This window comes from Rattus norvegicus, chromosome 16, assembly GCF_021556685.1.
Source record: "Rattus norvegicus strain SHRSP/BbbUtx chromosome 16, alternate assembly SHRSP_T2T, whole genome shotgun sequence".
NCBI classification, from domain to species: domain Eukaryota; kingdom Metazoa; phylum Chordata; class Mammalia; order Rodentia; family Muridae; genus Rattus; species Rattus norvegicus.
The window spans coordinates 3,448,817-3,470,082 of NC_141549.1; the positions used below are offsets into that span (position 1 = coordinate 3,448,817).

General features: G+C 42.1%; 2 protein-coding genes across 25 annotated transcripts in view; one reads left to right on the plus strand and one right to left on the minus strand.

The window, feature by feature from the left end:
• Window positions 1–21,266, plus strand: part of Erc2 (ELKS/RAB6-interacting/CAST family member 2) — an 860,589-nt gene that overhangs the window by 552,170 nt on the left and 287,153 nt on the right.
• On the minus strand, window positions 595–8,285 carry LOC134482442 (uncharacterized). Of its 2 annotated transcripts, XM_087589286.1 has the most exons (3): window positions 7,770–8,285; window positions 1,261–1,407; window positions 595–796 (listed from the first exon to the last, which is right to left on the minus strand). In XM_087589286.1, the coding sequence occupies exons 1-3, from the start codon at window positions 7,879–7,881 to the stop codon at window positions 744–746; spliced, it is 312 nt and encodes a 103-aa protein (XP_087445412.1). In that variant the 5' UTR covers window positions 7,882–8,285; the 3' UTR covers window positions 595–743. The 2 variants fall into 2 exon arrangements, 1 of the variants encoding a protein (XP_087445412.1); XR_015639620.1 differs by lacking the exons at window positions 595–796; window positions 1,261–1,407 and adding an exon at window positions 4,723–6,727 and having other exon boundaries at window positions 7,770–8,284.

Genomic DNA, 21,266 nt, shown 5'->3' on the forward strand with positions numbered 1-21,266 from the left:
TTATGCCTTGGGCGATTAAAACATTGTGGGTTTGTGCTGTTTTGCTCAGGAGAACGGCTTAATATATATATATCCAAAATGGGGTGGGGTGGGGGGAGTCTGAAAGGGAGGAAAGAAAAGACAAATGGGAGGTGGGTGTAGGGGTGAGTGCACTGCGCCTGCGTCATGGAGCCTCGGCTCTTGGTACAGCATATGAATCCACTTACATGTAAATTGCTTGTCGCTGTGAATTAAGGGGAGGCTCTGAAAGAGCTGCTTTGCCGTGTTTACTGTAGGATTTTTGACAGACTCTTTCCTCTTTCAAGTAAATTTGGCTTAAGTCCATAGTGAGTCCAGTTTTAAGTAAACTCCTCTTTTGTTACATTAACAAGGTTACAACATCACTGGGGCAGATTTCCAGCTGCAGGAACCAGGGCCTAAGTACTGGGCTGAGGGCATAATTAAAACCTTCGGGTGGGAGAGTTAAACTCTCAAGTCAAATTGGATAAAAGGCTAATTGTCCATAGCAACATAATACATGCTTTAAATATCTGTGAAGTGAAGAAGGGTACTAGGAGGGTTGGAGGAGAGAATTCTGCTCTGTGAGTTGAGATATGATCTTTGCCATTTTTTATTTTTATTTATTTACTTTGGGTTAGGACGAAGGGCATTTCTACCCAGTCCCACCCTGCCATGAGTTTTATAAGCACAGTGCCATCATCTGTAGCTCTAGTGGCTTTTCTTCTGTCTGTCCTTTATCTTCTTCAATACAGGGAGAAGTTAAAGCAGAGGAACAGGATCTGCAGCAGGGTCCAGGCTTAGGAGACCCAAACAGGAATGTTGAGCAGTTTGCCCTCACTTGCTTATTTTCCTCCAGAAGACTGGGGTTGGATGTGGGCAGGGGTGGGGAGGGAAGCATGTACATGAATTTGTCACCTCTGTGACCAGCCAGCCAGGCAAGATGATACATTACCACAGCACTAAGAAAACAAGTGGGATTTAATGGGACAATGGCTTCCCTTGCCCAGGAAAGGTATCAAGGAGGTCCATTTGGTATTCATTAGGTACAGCTCTGCCAGGTCGGTGACAAAGGAAGCCTAGCAATCCAGGTCATTCTGTCCCTCTGACCCAGTGGCATGGACAATGGCGGAACCTGAACAGGGAAACCCTTCCAGACTTCAATGTTTGAAGTCCTAGAGGAATGAAATGTTGTAAGGTAACCTTACTCCAGGGTGTAAGGAAGGGGTGGGATAGTGGGAGGAAGAGGGAGAGAAAACTTACAGAAAGTGAATTCATGGGTTGGGAGCCCTTCCAGGTAAGCATGGGTTATTGATCTAGAAGTCTCCAGGCCTCTGCAGGACAGAATGTGTCCAGGGTTCATAATCACAAGGAACTTCAAGTCCTTCCTCTTGGAATCGGAATAGCCATCTAGAGAAGAAGTTTGAAAGCTGGAGGCCGAAAGTGATCAGAGAGTCAGGACCTGCTAAAAGAGTACAGTCTGGGTCTAGGCTCAGGGCTGGCTAGAACAGAGCACAGTTTTTAGGATTCCATGGCAGACTAGGTCTGCACAAGATCGAAGAGGCAATGCTAGAACCAGGAGAACACAGGGATTGGGTCGAGAGAGTAGGAAGTTTCACTCTCTGAAGACTTGCTGACACCAGGGACGCCTGCTAGAGTGTCGGTCTTAAGTTTTGGTCCAACATGCTAGTAAAACAGGATGGATCCGAGTTGGCCTTGAGGCAACGCGATGGCCTCTCCCTACTGGTCCTCTCAGCCACACGCTAAGGCGAAAGACACTCTTCCAAGAATTGCACTTTGGATGTGGCTGTACTACAGAGCGTGTTCCAGCTCCTTCTTGGTTTGCGAGCTGTCACTACGAGCTGGTGCACACCTTCTGCCCGATCCTGAAGGCTTCTTGGCAGGGCTGCGGCTCCCTCTCTGTCGCACTCTGAGCAGGCCTTGCACTTCTGTGATCGGCAGCAGAGACAAATATTTTTGCCCAGCGTCACTGAGATCACACATTCGACTAGCAGCAGCTTGTTATCACTAGTGTTTTAAGCACACTTAAGTATGTAGAGTTTATAAATTCATTTCTCCTGCCAGCACAGTAAATTTAAATTCCTTTTTACATGGACCAAAGACATGTAATATATAAACCATGTTTTAGCTCAGAGCAGAAACGATGTGCAAAGATAAAGCTGAGGACACGGTGCTGAACCAGTTCTTCTTAATTCCACTAAGACGACTTTGGCCATCTTTAGATTTCGTTCTCTTTAAGTAGTACGTGTTTCCCGCTAGAAGTATTTTACTTGTCCTGTGTTATGTGTGTTTGTGTATCTGTGTATGTGTGTGTTTGCATGTATGTGTGTATGCATGTGTGCAGGTTAGTATCAGTGAAAAGAGGCTGTTCCTCCCGTGCATGATTAATGGCTGATGTCAAGATATGGGCAACAGTTGCATTGTGTTTTTAAGTTAATGCCCCATGGGAAAGGAGAGCCCAGGCCTGGCAGTTTGGAGCTAAACTGGCTTGGTGACTGACTTTGCATGAGTGTGTGGTGGAAAGTGTCAGTGTACCAGTCCTGAGGTGAACCTGCACCTGGTTAACTCCTCAGTCCCTTCTATTCCAAATATAGTAGTTCTCACCTTTAGGCCTGAAGCTTAATCTGGCCAGACTTGCCTTCTCCACTCCCGGGCTTCCCATCTGTCCTGCCCAACAGGTCCGTCTATTCTCATCATAGACCTTACATCTAACCCAAAACAAACCATGACATAGTGACCATCTCCTCTGCTCCCGTGTAAGATTTTGTCAGTTTCTGTTCACTTTGTTTTCTGTATGGGGAGTCTAGCTGGCCAGGCATGGCGGTGCAAGTTTGTATTTCCAGCACTCAGGAGGAAGAGGAGCACATCTGTGAATCTAGGCCACCCTGGCCTACACAGCAAATTAAAGGCCAGCCAGCGATACACAGTGAGACACCATCTCAATAAAACAAAAACAACAACAAACATAGTATGGTTGTAGCATTAAAAGAGGAAAAGATTTCTACTGGGACTGGTGACAACTTTTAGAAATGGATAATGGGGTTAATCACATACTATTGCAAATGCAACTAGTGCTGGCAAATTAGTTGCACAGCCAAAATGGGTAAAGGAACAGTCTTATGTTACAAAGAGAAAAAAAAAGTCAATCTGAGGGAAAAAAACAGGAATGGGAGAGCAGAGCAAGGTACTGAGGGAAGGGTCAGCAGGAAGAAGACAGAACAGAAATTATTAGCACTTAAAAATAAAAGTTGTACCACAAGTTCACCATTATAACCAACTCTAAATGTCTGTGCAATCACATGCAGCCTTTCCTCAGCCCAGTAATACTGGCTTCACTATCGAACCCCCAAAACCTCACCGCTGCATCTCCAGCTCCAAACTCACCAAGCCTTGCCCCATTCCCAGTCCCTGCAGAGCCTCCCCCCCCCCGCCCCCGTGCCTCTGGGTTGCTCTCTCTGATTTGCTCCTTGGAAGCAGCTATACACTGGGCGGCCTTTGTAGTTGGCAATCTCTCCTTTGCATATTGTACCCAAGGTCACTGCAGTCTGTGGCATGCATCAACATTCCGTTTATTTTCACTGCCAAATAACTTCTAGTGTAGACACACTAAGGTTTTCTTGTTCATTCACTACTTAGGGAACATTTGAGTCATCTCCATTCATCAGTGGTTTCAAATGATATTTCTGTGAGATCCAGGTGCAAGTCTTTATGTGTACATAATGTTTTCACTGTGTCTCTATTCTGTGGTTTATTTTTGCACTGTCCCCTGTTGAGACTGGATTCTCTGGGGGGCCTAGTCTTTCTCATATCTTTCTCCATAGCACCAGAGATTAGTAACAACTTCCTGAAGGAATCCTTCATCCTGAAGGATGAAGAAGGAAAGGGATTCAGTACTAGACGGCCCACAGAGTTCTTCCAGAGCTTTGTGTGTCATTGGCCTTTCTCTACCACTATTTGAGTGATATATGCTGTCCATAGGGGTTTGTCCTACAAAAAAGGTACCACCTAAAATCACAATAACTTAAACTGACTCCACTAGACACCCTGCCATGCTGATGTCCAAAGATATAAAATGTGCGTGTCTTGGCCTAGCCAATGTCTACATTTAACTTTACTGTCCATGATAGATACAAGGAGATACACTGGACACTCCCCTACATATAAAAGAAAGGCAGAGGTGAGGCTGCTTCTAAGAGTTCCAATGTGACCTTCATCTGTCCAGGGGTGTGATGTCTATCTGTCTCACCACTGGCAGACAGGCTGGAGGGGAATAAGGATAGTGTAGAACAAAGAGTGATGGATGTTGTCACTCGTGGGTTCCACAGAAGAGACTCGGGACACTGTGCTATGTGAAGCCAAAGCAAAATCTAAAGCCCTGATGACAAGGGATCTATTAGCCCAGAAAAAGGGAGACCATTTTCTTTACTAAACTTTGACTTCGCATCCCTCACAGGTACAGTGTTGGCGCTTGAGATGCCTCCTTCTCCATCCTTGACCTAGTAGAGCCTGTGATTCTTTTGAAAATATTTTTATGAGTTCTGTGGTATATTTATCCCGTTCGATTCTGTTTTCCTTTATAGTTAATCTGCCATTATGCATTTGGAGGAAATAGTTCAATTTTTAAAAAACATCCACAGGATGTCATATGTGTGGTTAAAAAGATTAATCTTTACCCCTAAAGAAATATCACAGCACACAAGCAGACATAGTTATCACACTGTTTATTATTTGACTTGGCTACAGTCCTAGATTTAGGTTCTAATTTTAATATGTTCAACTCTACTACTCTAAGAGGTTTGCATATAAATACTGTATTTTTGGTAAGTGTAGCACATAAAGTTCAAATAGCACTTTCGCGAGTGATTCTCCCCATGTTCCAGTCATTTGTCTCATCAAAGGGTGAGGAGCGTCACCCTCTTGGGTGGCACACTGCTGTCTGGGTGCTTTTGTTATGGGATGGCTCACCGTCCAGAGTCTGCTTTTACTCGCTGGCTGGTTCTCACTCCTTAAGTTGCCTTTAGCCGTGGACAGACCATCTCCTGCAGTGTAGGCGGACATGGAGCAGTTTTCTTCCTTCTAGATATTTCCTTAGCCCAAGTCTTCACATTGTAACGAAGATAAAATGTTCTGAGGCAGAATCTCTAAGGAACTCCAGCTCCTGTAGATTCTGTGGGCTCACCATACTTTGGAGCAGAAGAAAATTGTAAGGCACACATCAGACGAGAGCAGGAAGGCTCCATTGTCAGTAGAGCTTTGAGGATGAACAATCCCACCCTCCCTAGCAGCCTTCCACAGTTTACAGTACACCAGCCCATCGGAATGTGAATCCCACTTCAGAGCCCACTGCGAATGTGTTTCTGAGTTGTTTAACGTGTTTCTCACAAACAGGACATGACATGTATGGTTTAAATGAAAATAATGGCCTCACAGCTCCACACCAGACCATCTTTTGTCAAGAGCATCACGGCATTTGGAAGGTCTCTGGGCTTCTGTGGCCCACAGGCCAGGTCCTCCGGGGATCTGGGTTTGATGCGTTTCACAAGAAGCCTCTTAAATCAGGAGCCCCCAGAAGTCTGGTATGTCTGTACGATGCTCTCTAACAGCTATAGAGTCCTGATGTTAAAGAAGATTGTAGTCACTGGATTCCTTAGCTCAGGGGTTCAGTTTCAGAAAAAGCAAGCAGCAGGCAAACAAACAAAAAAGTAAAGCATCGACAGAAGAATAACGCCTAAGAGCAAGAACGTTTCACAACATAAAACAATATAAAATAAAGTAATAACGGAAGAAATAAAGTGTAAGGGCAGAGGCATTTCACAGCATAGCTGGGTGCTTTGAGGCATTAGGGCTTGGGATCAGCTTTAAAACTGGGGTAGAATATAGTGGAGATGAAATTCAGCATTTCAAGCATTATAAAGTGTTCAGTTCCGTAGCATTAAGTTACCGTAGTCTGCATGTTGAGTATCTCTCTGCGTGGTAGAATTTTTAAGACGTGGAAGCCCAGTAATAAGTCAATACGTTTTTTAAATAGTCTCCTGCTCTATCAATTATTCTCAGCCTGGGGTGATTGTGTCCCCTAAGAAACGTTTGACCACTAGAGATGTTATTTTGGGTTGGTATAACTGGGGGGAGGGGGTAGACGGGCGTGGGAGGGGACTGTTGGCATCAGGGGTGTAGAGATCAAGGACACTGCTTAGAATAATCCCACCTAACAAAGATCATAGGGCTCAAACATCAAGTGTTCCAGAGGTGAGAAATCTTCACAAAGGCTAGTGAATATGCCAGTCGTTTGCAGCCACAGACTCCGGAAGGAATTCCAGACCACATTTGTAGTGAGTGGTTTTGAAGCAATGACTGAGTTACCATTGGGTTATTACTGAGCGAAGCAAAGTGAGTGTAGGAGACACAGAACTGAGCGGATGCAGGGGGAGTTTCTGAAGTCAGGTAACAACTGCAGCTGAGGAACCGGCAAGAGTCAAAAGAGCAGATACGGCTGGGCCTCCAGTGTCTCAGCGGTGAGAGTTGTGTTACCTCTCATTGCAATTGCCTTTGTCTCTGAAGAGGTTTTAATGGGCAGATCTGGAGCTTGGAAACACGCTCTTGGCCCTTCTGGTCTGTTACTAATAGGCAGGAGATGTTCAGTGGCTCAGGTTATCTTTCTAAGTTGAGCTTATCTCACTTGTGAGAGAACGGACTGTGTGTAAGAATCTGTCTACAGAGTGAATAGAATAGAAAAGGGAATTGTTAGCAAGTGGCTTTCAGTTGTGATAAAAGCACATCTCTCAAGTCAATTGTTTCTGTGAATTATAAATATATATATGTATTATAAATTCATTTCTATTTTATCATATAATGTACAACATACAATATAATATTTCTATTATGGTATATAATATATTATATATTTAATATATTAATAGTTTATATGTTATTTAAATAAATATACATAAATAAAATCAAATATATTCAATATATACATATACACTATATAATAATCCAAGTATTGCTTCAGTGCTGAGTTAATCATAACTTAGACACAATACCCTCTACAAAGGGGAATCTGGAAACTATGGGCTTTCTAAATTGAAATATCTCATGAGAACAGAGTTCTGAAGTCAACACTGCATGACTAAGTCAGGTCTTTGATTACAAATGCAGGTTTTTTGTGGTCTACTTCTGCTATGGAAGTCAGTGGCACTTGCAAATCTTTCAAAATTGGGTGGTCAGGAAAAGGAAGCAAAATGAATTCAGTTAAAGCCTTACTTTTAGACCTTCAAGAAGGGATGGGAAACTATTGTTTAAGCCAAACTACCCAAGTCTAGCTGCTGATGTGACCCAAACTGAACAAGTCCCTAGTGAGCCCAGGTTCTCAGGTTTTGCATACAGCCCATAGAAATTCTGTTATCTTCTGGGAATTTACCACATGTCTTTTTTTCTAGTGTTTTCCCTCTAGTTGATATAGGTGTTTAAATAAAAGCTATGACTGATTTGTTGTAAAGAGTTGTAGAAAAGCGCCCTTCTCTGTGGAAAAGTTCATGGAAAAAAAGTTGGATTATAAAGAACAAAGTTTCGGGGAGGGGAGGGCTAGAGAGATGGCTCAGTGGTTAAGAGCACTGACTGCTCTTCCAGAGGTCCTGAGTTCAATTCCCAGCAAGCACTTGTGGGCTCACAGCCATCTTTAATGGGATTTGACGCCTTGTTCTGGTTGTGTCTGAGGATAGCAACAGTGTCCTCACATAAACAAACAAACAAACCTTTAAAGAAAGAACTAATTCTGGACTTGGGAATGCCACATCGAATCAGCTCCAGGAAGCAACACCTGCTGTCTTCTTGCCATGCTTGTTCCAATTCGCTGTCAGCCTCCATCACTGCCTTACAAATAAATTCATTATCTGGTTTTGGGTTGGTTGTTTTTTTTTTTTTTTCCTCAGGAATTGAAGCCGGGCTTCTTCCTAACACCAGAGCTTTTCCAAGAATGTGCCTGAAGCCCAGACTGTCTCTGAATTTCAAACAAAGTCTGGTGGGGTCTGGATTCTGAGCCTGGGCTTCTGTCTGGCTGTCCGTTGTGTTGATGTGACCCAGTCTTGCTCATGTCTGTCAGCAGATACACATCATAGAGGAGGACAGGCTAGAAGCTGTAACAATGGCAGCTAGCCACCAAAGACACCGAAGAGGTTCAGTCCTCCTCCTAACCTTCCCTCACTCCTCCCCTCTGCTCTGTTCTCAATCCCTCTCTCTCTTTGTATCTGCTTCTTTAAAAGACCCTGCTAAAGGAAGGAGGCGTGGAGGGAGTTCTAGAACTAAGATGAGAAAGAGGCTTTATTCTGAGTTCTTCCTGGAGCCGGTGGTTGGTGAACACAAAGTTCCATAGGGAAGAACACTGTGATTGACACTTGACAGAATCTACACTCTCCTGGAAGAAGGGTCTTGGCATCACTGTGGGAAATTACCTTGATTACCTTAATTGGCATCCTGCCTGCCCACTGTGAGTGGCGCCAATCCTTGAATTGGGATCTGAGTGCAAATATGCATGCATTCCATACTCTTTGTTCTGAATTATGGATGTGCCTCAAGCTCATGTTTTGAGTTCTCAATCATGATACTCTGTACTCTCGAACTATGAACCAAAGTAGACAAACCCTTTCTCCTTCAGGTTGCTTTTGTTAGGGTATTTTATTGCAGGCACAAGAAAAGAAAATGGAAGCAAACTCTAGGATCTATAAGTGATATTTGGTATGGTCAGATAGAAGCTGTGATCTCATATATGTTATGTTTTGCCAAAGATAGTTTGATTTAGGGCCCTGAGATTAACAATGTGACTTTGTAGGAGTGGTCCCAGCTATTAAATAGGACACTGAGATTCTGATGAACCCCTAGGTGATCGTGGTAAAAAGAGGAAGAGTTTCTGAGTAATGTTACCTGGGAAAACTGCTGGGCCATTCATGCTTCTATCTTCCTCGTTTATAAAATGAAGCAATTACTTTCCCACTGTCAAAGTAAAATCAGTTGATGCAAATAATTTACAATAAATTCACTATACAATAAACCTTATATCAATGTTGTCATTAATTCACTAGTAGCTCCTTAATGAATTGTCATTCTTTACAAACCTCAGTGTATGACCTGATGATGGTAAGTAGAAGAGTATCTCAAGATGAGATTCCCCTGGGTTTCGATGAACTCCAAAACTCACCAATGGATGTCCTTAAGAGTCAGAATAAGAGGTGACACATGGAGACCAAGGCTGAAGTTCATAGGAAAATGCCAGAGGCTAGAATGATGCATCTACAAATGTCACGAATTCCCAGCAGTCAATGGAAACTAGAAGTCTGTGGATTGCCACTCTCTCAGAGCCTATGGAAGGAACCACCCTGGCTAAAGCCTTGACCTTGCAATACAGAGCTGTAATACTTGAGGTTACCATGGTGATGATTTTGTGGTAGCTCAAAGAAGCCAAGCTGGGAATGGGTAGAATTTGCTACCTGTATGAGAAAGATCAAGTCCCAAGCATCTCATGATTGGGCAATCCTAGAAGTCACCTAGAATTCCAGATTCTCCAGTGGACAGCTGGTACCCACATGGTAGTGAGAAGCATGTTTGGGAGACTTTTTGCCTTCCAATGAACAGCCTCTCAGAGTTCTAAGGTACAGACTAAGGAGAGGAACGGACGGTTGATGAGATGGAAAGACATTGGTTGACAATAGAATGAACAAGGTATCTCTGGCACAGACACCTCTGATGAAACTGGAATTTGAGAGAAAGCAGAAATTTGAATTCTGTAAAAAAAAAAAAGCAAGCTCACACAGTGAAGTTTGAAACACACCACGTGTAATTGTAGACACTGATCAGCAAGTAGTGGTGTCCCTGAAGGAATACAGACTGAGAGGAATAACAGACCCTGGGGTACAAGATTTTTCAGCTTACAGCAAACTGAAATCTTTATGCAATGACCATTTTCGGAACTGGGTATTTGGATCTAGCATGTTCTGTGTGTTTCGATCCATCCAGTTCCATTCATATTTATATGGATCACATGATCAGAGGAGTGACTGAGTCAGAGAGCTGGCAGGGAATAGAATTTCAGATCTACCAAATGCTGGTAGTTTCTGACAAGCCACTTCCTCTCTCAACATTGTTTCTAGACACACGGAAAATGGGAGTGACAGTGCCCACAAACTAGGTATGCTTTGAGAACAGTCAGATACTGTCTTACCTAGCATATAGTCTAGCAGGCAATAGAGTGCGTGATGTATCACACACACACACACACACACACACACACACACACACACACACACGAAGTACCAGCCAAAGGCAACTCAAGGGCTACAAAGACAAGTCTCAGGAAATGGACTCACAAAAGGTCTGCATTGCAATAAAGAGAGGAAGACTCTTTTTAAGAGAATAGGATATTGACCAAGAAAAACAATTGCTTTGTGTTCACTATTTTTCTAAATTGGAGATTAAGCAAAGACTTCATTGTGGTGACTCAATTTAGTGGGAATCTTGAAAAATAATTAGAATATCTGTGGCAGGTGAATCAGACATTAATTCTCAGGGGAAGTGGGGTTGAGAATGTCTAGTTGTTGTAGGAGCAAGTAGTTACTGGGTGTTGAGAACCAAGCGAGGAGTGCCCGTGAAGGGGGAGGGATGAGGGTGCAAAGTTGGACCAGCAAGGTGGAATGTCAAAGTAAGGAGCTTGGAGCTGAGGGAGTTCTGGGTTTTCCATGAAAGGCGACAGGAGGATGGCTCTGTAAAGTGAAAGACAACAGAGAGCAAAGTATGTTAGGAACTCAGGCTTGGGTCAAGAGGCTTAGCCAGGGGTCTCAGCTGAATCTCCTGGAGAAAGTGTGAAAGACAGGGGAGCACAGAACAGAGCAGGCCTCAGAGAAAGCACATCTAGTGTTGAGTGAAAGTCAAATGAATAATGTATGGAAACGGATTGCCTTCAGGGGAAAAGAAGAGAACTGAGAGAGCCTGATGGTTTAACTGGGGCCGAATACATCATGAACATGAGTTCTAAGCGTGTCTCAAATATTTTACTTCTGCCATTTTTGGTTCTATTCTTGTATTTCTAAGTGAATATATCCTTTTTAATAGTTATAAAAACAATAGTTACTGCAGCATCAGTCACTTGGTAGTGTCTAAGCTCTTTTGGATCCCCTCCATTCCCATGTGGAGATAGTCACAGTTAATGTTTTAGCCATTCAGATGGTTTTCTCCCTCCTCCCCTCCCTCCCTTCCTTCCCCTCTTTCTTGAAAGTAGTGAAGTATTTCTTACTTCTGCTACAGAACCTGGATTTCCTAGTAACATCATATAAGCTTGGTACTGTAGATGAACAAAGATATTTCTATTATTTTTAGTTGGTGGGGTGTATTCTTTATGCATGGCATCATTATTCTTTGTGAATAAATGCCTGGTTTGTCTCCAGATTTTGTTGTCCTTACATATGAAGCAATCCATTTCTAAACACTTGCCAACAGTAACTTTTGGTAGTTTTTAAGATGTATTTTTTAATTGGAAACCCCCTTCCCAATAGAAATGAGAGGAAATCTTGTTTATCTGCCCCCTAGTTTGGCTGCTGATTTATAGTAAATGGGGACACTTTTCAGGCTTGTGTATTTATACTTCTCTTTCTTGTTGAGTTGCCGTTTCTCCTCTTGCTGCTTTTCCTTGGTAGACGGAGCAGTGCAGATCTGTTCCCTTTCCTCTGCTCACTGGCGGTGTGTGTGCAGGTGTTTGTGTTTCCCATTTAGTCACTAATTTTTAAACCTACTCATTTTTTCTTAGCCTTAAAAGATACCCACTTTCTTTCAAAAATACAGAAAAAAAAAATGTCTTAAGCACAAGGTCTGAAACTCACTTGGTTGCCTTCTTACCCTTCACCCTGTGGGTTAAATTTTTTGTTAAATTTTCCAGTTGTAGGATACACACATAACCTGACATTACAACCGATAGGAAGCAGAGCCAGGGGTAAGGAGAGGCAGAGAGAATCTAATGATATAACTTCAGTCCTTAGACAGATTCTGAAGCTGCCCTTCCCCCTGACTTTCGGCACTCTGATCCTTCCACAGTGTTGGTATTGACTGGTATTTTGAGTTTGACTCTGAAAAGTCAACTTGATCAGCATACACCTGGATGGTTTGCACAATGTTTTGTATAGGTGGCTGCCACGTGGGAAAAAATAAGTTGGGCTTCTGCGATCAAGTTATTTCAGTCTGTCACAGAACTCTAGGATTCCTGTCTTCAGGGATACTGGCATTATAAGCCCAAAAGGCTTCTGTTTCACCACCGATAATCTAGAGGAGAGAAGTGAGGTGATGTTCTTTTGAGATGGGCTACAGAGAAGTCAATTTTAAGCAGCCTGATGGGTGACGTTTAAGAGTAAAAACTGCAACTCCTAAGTACAGCAGTTAGCATTGGAGTTCTGTATTGTTAGCGTCAGATCCACACACTTTTAGCATCTTTTCCTAAGTACTCTTGTATTTTCGGTTTCACCTCTTCTCTTTGGTGTTTCCTTTAGTCCTCCAGTGTAATGTTTCTGTTTTCATAGCTACATTCATCACATTTCTTGGTTCTTTTTTTTTTTTTTTCGGAGCTGGGGACCGAACCCAGGACCTTGCGCTTCCTAGGCAAGCGCTCTACCACTGAGCTAAATCCCCAACCCCATTCATCACATTTCTTAGTGCTTATGTTTTTGTTTTGTTGTTTTGGTTTGGTCTTTTGAGACAGGGTTTCTCTGTGTAGTTCTGGCTATCCTGGAACTCACTCTGTAGACCAGGCTGGCCTTGATCTCAGAGATCTACCTGCTTCTGCTGGGATTAAAGGCAAGCTCCCCAACTTGTGCTTCTGTTTTAGATGAAAATTAGTAGCAATCACTTTTCTCTGGTTTTAGTATATAATGATTGTATTTTGGAATTACTATATTCTTTAAAATTTTTTTAAATCATGTATTTCATTGATTGACTATGCACCAATTGTAAGACTTCAGTTTGGTAAATTCACCTGGAATGAACACATATGTACACTTTGTGTAAAACCATTAGCACACAACTCAAATACCAGAATCTGTTGAGCATCCCAGATGTCTACCCCTCCTGGGCATTGTTGGCCTCAAACATAACTGGTCCATGGTATGCAGGCATGGTGGCCAAAGCAGGAAGCTGGGAGATTAATCTCAAGCGCAGGCACAAAGCAGAGAGTAAACTAAATATAGATCAAGACTATGTGTTCTCAAAACCTCCCCTTGGTAACGTACTTCCTTTAGCAAGGCTATACGTATTAAATCTCCCCAAACAGCGCTACCAGCTGGGGACAAATTGTTCTAACACACAAGACAATGAGGACATTTCTCACTTAGATCAACCAGGAACTACTGTGAAGAACGCTGCTCTGCTCCTTCACTGGTCATGTTTGGATGAACATAACACACACTTTCCTATCACACATATACTCAGAAATAAAAGGCGTGTGTAGACTATGTCTGTTCAAGGTGTTGAGAGACAGAGTCTGGACCTCATTTTTCATGAAAATGGACTTTTCTGCTGTTCTATCCCTTTCTGTCAGGAGGGAAAGTATCATTATTTAATATTTGAAAGAACTGAAAACTGTTCATTTGTTTTGGCATGATTTCCAGGATTTCCTTTTATCTGAGAACTCACCAGTGATTCTACAGGTAACGCGGTCTGGAGTAAATTTGGTGCAAATGTATGGTACTTGCCTCACTCCAATTTGTGGAGGCTGGCAGCAAACACTTGTTACGGTACATTTTTACAATAGTTCCTTGTGGTGTGATGAGGCTTCAGGCTTTTTAAAAAGGAAATTGAAAGGAGAACTAATATGATCTAGTGTGATTTTGATGTAATAATGAGCCTTGCAAGGGAAGGAGCCAACAGGTCTGACTAGAAGCACTGGGGGCCACACAGCTTTGCAGGGGGATTATGGGAATAGAAGAATTTGTGCTTTTCATCAGGAAGTCCTCCCTGCATGCAGCCCACAGTAGAGGTGAAATATTTCAAACCCCCAGGAAGAAATTGTCATGGAAAGTTGAACGTCTCAGTAACTGGCCTGTATTTTTGTAGGTTCTAGATCTGTAACAATACATTATACTTTTCTGGTCTTCTTGGACTTAGCTCATCAAACCATAGCTTGGAGGAGGCTGTTCTAGAAGAGTTAGATACAATGCAATGAAAGTCTATTTTCTGTCTCTTCAATACATTATACAAATTGGCAATTTCATAGAATCTGGTCTGCTAATTTGGACTTTAAGCAGTCTATTATAACAAAGAAACCCTAAAGTCTCATGGCTTACATAAAATGGAAAATTGTTTTTTCCTTATATCCAAGTCTATACAGGCCGGGCAAACTGATTTCGTCTTTGAGAGACACAAAAGCCCCAGGCTGTTCCTGTGTTACTGTTACTGCAGCATTGGCAGCATGGTACAGCTCCTGGTTACCCCTCTTTCTAGTCTATGCATTTGTCCCTGGAACAAGGGAAGAGGGAGGACATAGTTTTCTCCTTAGTATACAGCCTGCGTACTGTCTCTGACTACTGGACCCATCCCGTAATCAAAAGAGACACGAGAGGCCACATCTAGTTACAGGGAGGCTGAAACTTGTCTTTAGTTAAGTGTCACAGATAAGAGAAACTTGATAGCTCAAAAGGGAAGTTTGGAGAACAACCAGTACTTCTGCATGTATGTGTTCTTAAATTTCACACACTTTTCTCATTTAATTTATACATAAAAATTTCTCCATATCTTACTTTTTAAATTTGTTTTACTTATATATAAAACTCATCTCTTAAGTCCCCTCACTCAGTGTGTGTGTACCCGCATGTGCATGCATGTATCTGTGTGTTTGTGTAGTATATGTATGAGTGTGTGTGGGGGAGAATGGTATAGGTACATATGGAAAACAAAGGTCAATGTCAACCACTCTGTCTTGACTTTTCACACAGGGTCTCTTATAGCATCCAGAGCTGACTGACTGGCTAGAATGATTGGAAAGTGAGTTTCTGCCATTATTCTGCCTCATCCTTAGAATACTAGGGCTTACAGATGAGTGCTTCATACTCCACATTTAAATGGGCACTGGGGATATCTGAAAGTAAGCCCTTGTGCTTTTGTGACAGGTACTTAGACAGTCGAGCCATTTTCTTGGTCTCCTCCATATGTACACACACACACACACACACACACACACACACACACATGCACACACACAACTTTTGATCACTGGCAGTTTTCTGCCAATCAAGAAGCAGGAGGAAGGCAAGCCATGTAGGCCCACCGTGCCTCTTGTTTCCTTGGGTCTTAATCTGGGAAACAGAATGTTCGTGTTTATATTCCTTCCTCTCTCCCTTCCTCTTCTCTCCCTCTTCCCCTCCCAAGATAATTGAGATGACCTAGAATCATGAGCTTACACTCCCTCCATAAACTTGAGCCACAAAAATTCTCCACTCCAATTCCTAGCAACCTATATTTAACCGGAGTACTTGTCAGTACGTGTCAGACAGGGGAATAATGGTTATCAGTCTCCAGTGAATTATAAAGGAAAACGATTAGTTAACCTTGAGATAGCAAGGGTGCCGGACAGCTGAATAGCAGAGCCCTTCTGGTGTTCAATAGGTCTGAAAGCTAGGAATGCATTGTCTTTTGGGACAGGGAGAGCTAGGCATTCATTGCTGTCCCTGAGACAGGGCAGCCACATTCCTTTGTGAGTTTGCCTCTGCTCATCTGAAACCTTCAACACTTCTGAACCATTCAGGGTTGTCTTAAGGGCAGAATTTTTGGCCTGGAGAATTTTGAACATCATTCTTTTTTTGAATAGTCAGTTGCCATTGAACTTTGAACTAAGCTGACCTAAATTTAACTTCTGGTCTCAACAATACTCATTTTTTTTCTAACATTACACATATTTCTTAATCTCTTTCTGATTTTCTGTCTCCTCAACCTTTGGGGGCTGCAGATAAACCCAGTTGCAATTCTGTAACTGAGTTATGGTGAAAGTTGTTCTCTGTCTCCAGTTTAGAAAAAAGAAGAAAAAGACATAGTATAATTTCACATGTTGACCTGAGTTAATTCATAGCATCTATTCATCCAAGGGTTGTTTGACTGCATGAAAACCAAGAAGAGAGGAAATTGAGTCTCAGCTCTGCCAATTAGAGAGACTAGCATTTAATCATCACATATACAGGCATTATAAGTTGATTCTTATTTCCTGCAAGGAATGCAGTAGAGTGAAGTAGTCAGAGTTTGGGATCAGAAGTTAGAACTAGGATGAATTTCCAGCTAGGGTGGACACACTCTCCCACTCCACTCCACACATTCAACCCCCACCACGAGTACATCAAGCCTATGTCAAGCCATGTGACATTGTGGAAGTTGACCACCTTTGTCTTAGTCTCTCCCTCACAGTGGGGACCATGACATAACTTGGTACCTACTTACAAAAACAACTAAGCTATGGGGTACATGGGAAGTACTTAGCATGGTACTTGCTACAGTGCAAAGGTAGACAATACCCAGTTTAAAAAAAAAAAAGACCACTGCTATATTGTGTTAATGACCACTAGATTTTACTCACTAATAGAGCTTTTTAACAGCTTACGATAAGCTACATTTACATATTCTGTGCATCTTGATGCATTCCGACACATGGATAATAGTGTAAAACAGGATGAATACATCCCTAACTCCTTCAGATTTCAAAATGCCACTGTAATCCATCACCCCTGCTTTCCCAAGCCACTCTCCACCCCAAGCACAGAACCAGATGCTTCATATCACTGTACTATTGATTATTTTGCCATTTCTAGAATGCTTAATAGCCTAGGATAGAAACATAAACAATGTAACCCATTTTTGCTTTCTTTTCCCCATTCAAGTACATTATGTGAATCAGTTGGGTAATTCCTTCTACTGGATACTAATATGCCATCAATATTGGGATACTGTTGATCCATTCATCTGTATTCTAGTGTGAGACCATTATTAATAAAGTTACCACTACCTGCGTGTGATATTTTCCTGTGTATGCCTGTTTCCTTTTCTCTTGGGTAAAATACCTGAGAGTGGAGTGGGTGAGTGGTAATGTAAGGTATGCTTGGCTTGTTAAGTCATTTCTTTACTGTTTCCCAAAATGTTGGTTGGTACCACTTTACATTTCCAGCCTCAGTGTGTGAGAACTCCAGCTTCTGAAAGTGCTGCCCAGCTCTTGCTCTTGGTGTCTGCCTTTTTTTATTTTTTTACCGTAATCCTTATAATAGGTGCGCAACATGTAGACCGGTTTTAATCTTCCCATCCTAATGGCTGGTGAACTTGAAACCTCGTGCTTGTAGCTGCCACCAGTAATTTTTTGACATGTTGCCTATTTTTTATTAGGTTACTTTCTTATTTTTGAATTTTGAGAGTATTTTGGATAGTCTGATTTTGATGTCTTTATTAAATATCTGGCTTGTCAGTACTTTCTCACAACGTGCTGTTTTAATAGTAGAGGATTTCTTAAGACTCTTTATAAAAAATGATCCTCTTTGTTCTGATGAATACTCTTTATTCCGTTAATCGGTGCTAATTCTCCTCTGACTAGTATTAGCATGTACGCATCTTCCCAGTATTGCTTGTTTTCCTTATTTGAGTCTTTATATTTATAGGCCGCATATATTTGTATCTTGTTATCTTGTCTGACAAGAAAACCTTCTGTCTTTTAATTGTGAGTAGTCAGAACAACTTGATTCACTGTAATGTTTTGTTATAGCTGAGTTTAAGTGTATCATCTTTCTATTTTTGTTACTTCCCTCGTGTTTTACTTAATCCCTCCTTTGTTGAATTTGTGTGGATTAAAAAGATATGTGACCGGGTCACCATGTAGCTTCAAACTTGTTAATCTTCCTACCTTAGCCTCCTGAGCACTGGGCCTGTGGCATGTGGCATTCGGTCGGACTTGATCAAGGCATCTTTAAAACCGATGACTTTATCATTTGGGAGGTTGCTTGAATATTTACAGTCTGTACCTTTAACTTAGCAGAATCTACCTCCATAGATAGTAGCAGAGCACTCTCTTTCACCCTACCTGCCCAGCCTTTGTGCTGTTGGTGTAACATGTTTTAATCCTACTCTGAGTGAAGCAGCACAAAACATTTTTATTATGCGTGCTTGGTGGTTAATTATCATTTAAAGGGATGTAACTACTAAGAAAAGTGGTTTTCCTACTCACCAGTGTACTTGCATGCTTTTGTTCTCTCTTCCTTTTTAAGGTGCAAAATATCTCTCTGGTCTCAGATTCCCTGTGCTTAAAGACTGTAATTAGAAGTGCAGGTTTGCTGGTGACGATTCTGTAGACTTTCCCTTGTTGTAAGACGCCTTCTTTTCTCTTGGTGACTTATGAGTGTCTTTGGATCTCTTCTGTATCGCCGGTGTCTAGTAATTATATAACACTATGTCTTGCTTTACTTTTTACCGTGATTCACGATGCCCACCCCACTCCTTGTATGGATGGATTTTTTTTCCTATTCCCATAGTAATCTACCTTTATGATATGGTATCATGTGGTGGCTTCTAATAGAGTATTTTGGTTGTTTCTAGTTTTCTTTCCGTGTTATTTTTTTCTATCAAGAAACTGACTCATTCTGACACCATGCTCCTATTGGTGAACATAGAGTTAGTCATGTTATAGAGTTAGTCGTGTTTCCTATCCATGCTCCGTGGTTCCTGCTGCTGCTGGGCCTTTTCTCTCCTCATATAGTTTAGTTATATAGTATTTTTATTTCTGTCAATCAGTATATCTGGAGGTAGAACAATTTATTAATCTTTTCAAAGAACAAATTTTTACATTGACACGTCTGCATTATACCTTTACTTGAATTTGAATATTGTATAAAACCTTCACCACAGTTCTTTAAAGACTATGTATTTTTTTCTTGTTGTCATAGGAGGCAAGAAAGAGAACTTTCTTTACAAAGTTTAGCATTATAGCTTGCCGCTGGTACAGCATAGTCCTTAGGAAGCTATTACACAAAGTTTTCTAGAATTTTAAGCTATAATTGCTAAAAGACATCAACTGTCCTAAGGGTTAACTTTACTTTCCACTGTGAAGCTTTCCCCACCCTCCCTCTTACAAGTGCAGTCCAGCATTTGCTCTTTCATGCCCCTCAGTGCATGAGTGATTTTTCCAGACAGCCATAGTTGGTAGCACAGCAGTGACCCTAGTGAGTGTTTAAGATGGCTGACAACTGCCCAGCTGGTTTCAATCACTTTAGCCAGAGCAATGGGTTATCCTGGATACAGGCAATGGCCTATGACTTCTTACGTTACTTCTGAGCAGAACAGGTTTGTAAATGCCACCCCTGCCCCAACAACAGTCTCTCATGAGAAGTTCTGCATTTATTAGGGGTTCTAGAAATTTCTCCATGTGAGAGTTCTTATTTGTGAAGCATGATTTGTACAGTTCCAGGTCCTGACATTTTCATAGTTTTGGACGTAGGGGTTTTTGTTGGTGAGTGAGAAAAAGAGAAGTAGAGAGTAGCAACCATGGAAGGGTGATGCCATGTTTCTAGAGAAGCTCTGTGCTTATTACGGAGATGGGCACATTAAAGCAATAGCCTATCACGGGTTATAGAGAAGCTTCCTTGGTGACCAACTGTTCATCACTGTCTTTACCCTCATGGCAGTGTGGCATTTGTGAACTTTTAGATGGGGCAGAGTAGAAGCCGGGGAGAGCTTGATTGACTCCCATTTCTGTCTCTCATCACCGCAGTCACACAGCAAGAATGAATGAACGTACCGAAAGGAGGCCAGGGAGGGCCTGCACAAAGAACCCAGGGAGAAATATTCCTTACTCAAAAGGGAATTGTCTGGAGGCATCTGAACAATTAGAACATGTGACCTCCTATTTTTAAGGCAACCACGCAGTGTCACAGCTAATGTAAGGAAGGGCATCGTCAGTAACAAGCAAAGGCTGTTGGTGAAATGAAGCAGGCTTGGCTCTGCTCTGTGTCCTCCCACTTCATCCAGCTCTTGGAGATAGCCATTGGCCCCAAGGAGAGATGGGCAGAAGGGTGGAACCCACTCCAGAGTATGTCTCACGAGCCCTTCCATTTGCAAGTTATTTTAAACCTTTTGGTAACTAAGTAGTTATTGATAAAGAAACAAATATATTATTGGACTTTTTTCAAGTCCAGTGTGAACTTTCTACAGAATGAGTATAGAGGAATAAAAATGGATGAGGAAAGTAACACTGTCAGGCTTGCCATTTGACATGGTTCTCGAAGGCCTCTGAGTCTAGTTTCAGACTTTGGCAAAGAGGGGAAGGCATTGCATTTGACAGAGCCGACAGCAATGGGGATCGTTAAGTGGTTGTCTGGCTGCATGGTGTGTGCACTGTAATGGATGAGATTACTGGACCTTACAGCAAACTGCAGTACTCACGATCCACACTCTTTAATGAGGCAGCATCTCTTTATGTAGTCCGGGCTTGCCTTAACCCACTTTGTAGCCCAGGCTGACCTTAAACATATAACAATTCTCCTGCTGGGCTTCCCTGGTGATGGGATGATAGTCACACACTACCATTCCTGAGTGAGATCCGGAAGTTTGAGAGTTCCCTGATCTGCTGAAGTCAGGCAGTTATGCTTGAAGTGAATGAATCCTGACTTCAGAGCCTTATATACTGTTATTAGTCAGTAATCCAGGTCAACCGGAGGAGCCCTCATTCGGATCATGTGGCAGTGGCGTCCTAGAGAACTGTGTTCAATCAATTTAAGGCAATGATAGCTGTATGCTCCAGAACAGTCTGGGATTGACTGCTCTTAACCGTCATGGACAGAGTGGCAAAGTAAAGGTACCATATGGTAGCAGCCAGTTCTGAGGACACTCCCACCTTGCAAGCAGCCAACACAGCTTCCTTTAAGAGGCTTTTATGACTGTTGACAGACATGTGTTTTTCTGAGATGCCCAAGGCTCTGTGAAGCATTGTGCTTTCTGTGATGCCTTTTCCTTCTTTCCCTTCTACTTATTTTTGTTTTGTTTCCTTAGCAATTATCCCCCAGAAAGGGAAATGCTCAGAACTCAACACTGTGAAAGAGGGGTGGAAGTAGAAATAGTGTTGCTATTTATGATAATAGTCTAAAGAAAAAAAGCAAACACAACAATGGTACAGTCACTAGCCAATGGGTTTGACTATGTGATACTACTGTGGTTCGAATGGTAGCTTTATAGAGAAGAATGTCCTGACAGATGACTGACATTAACAA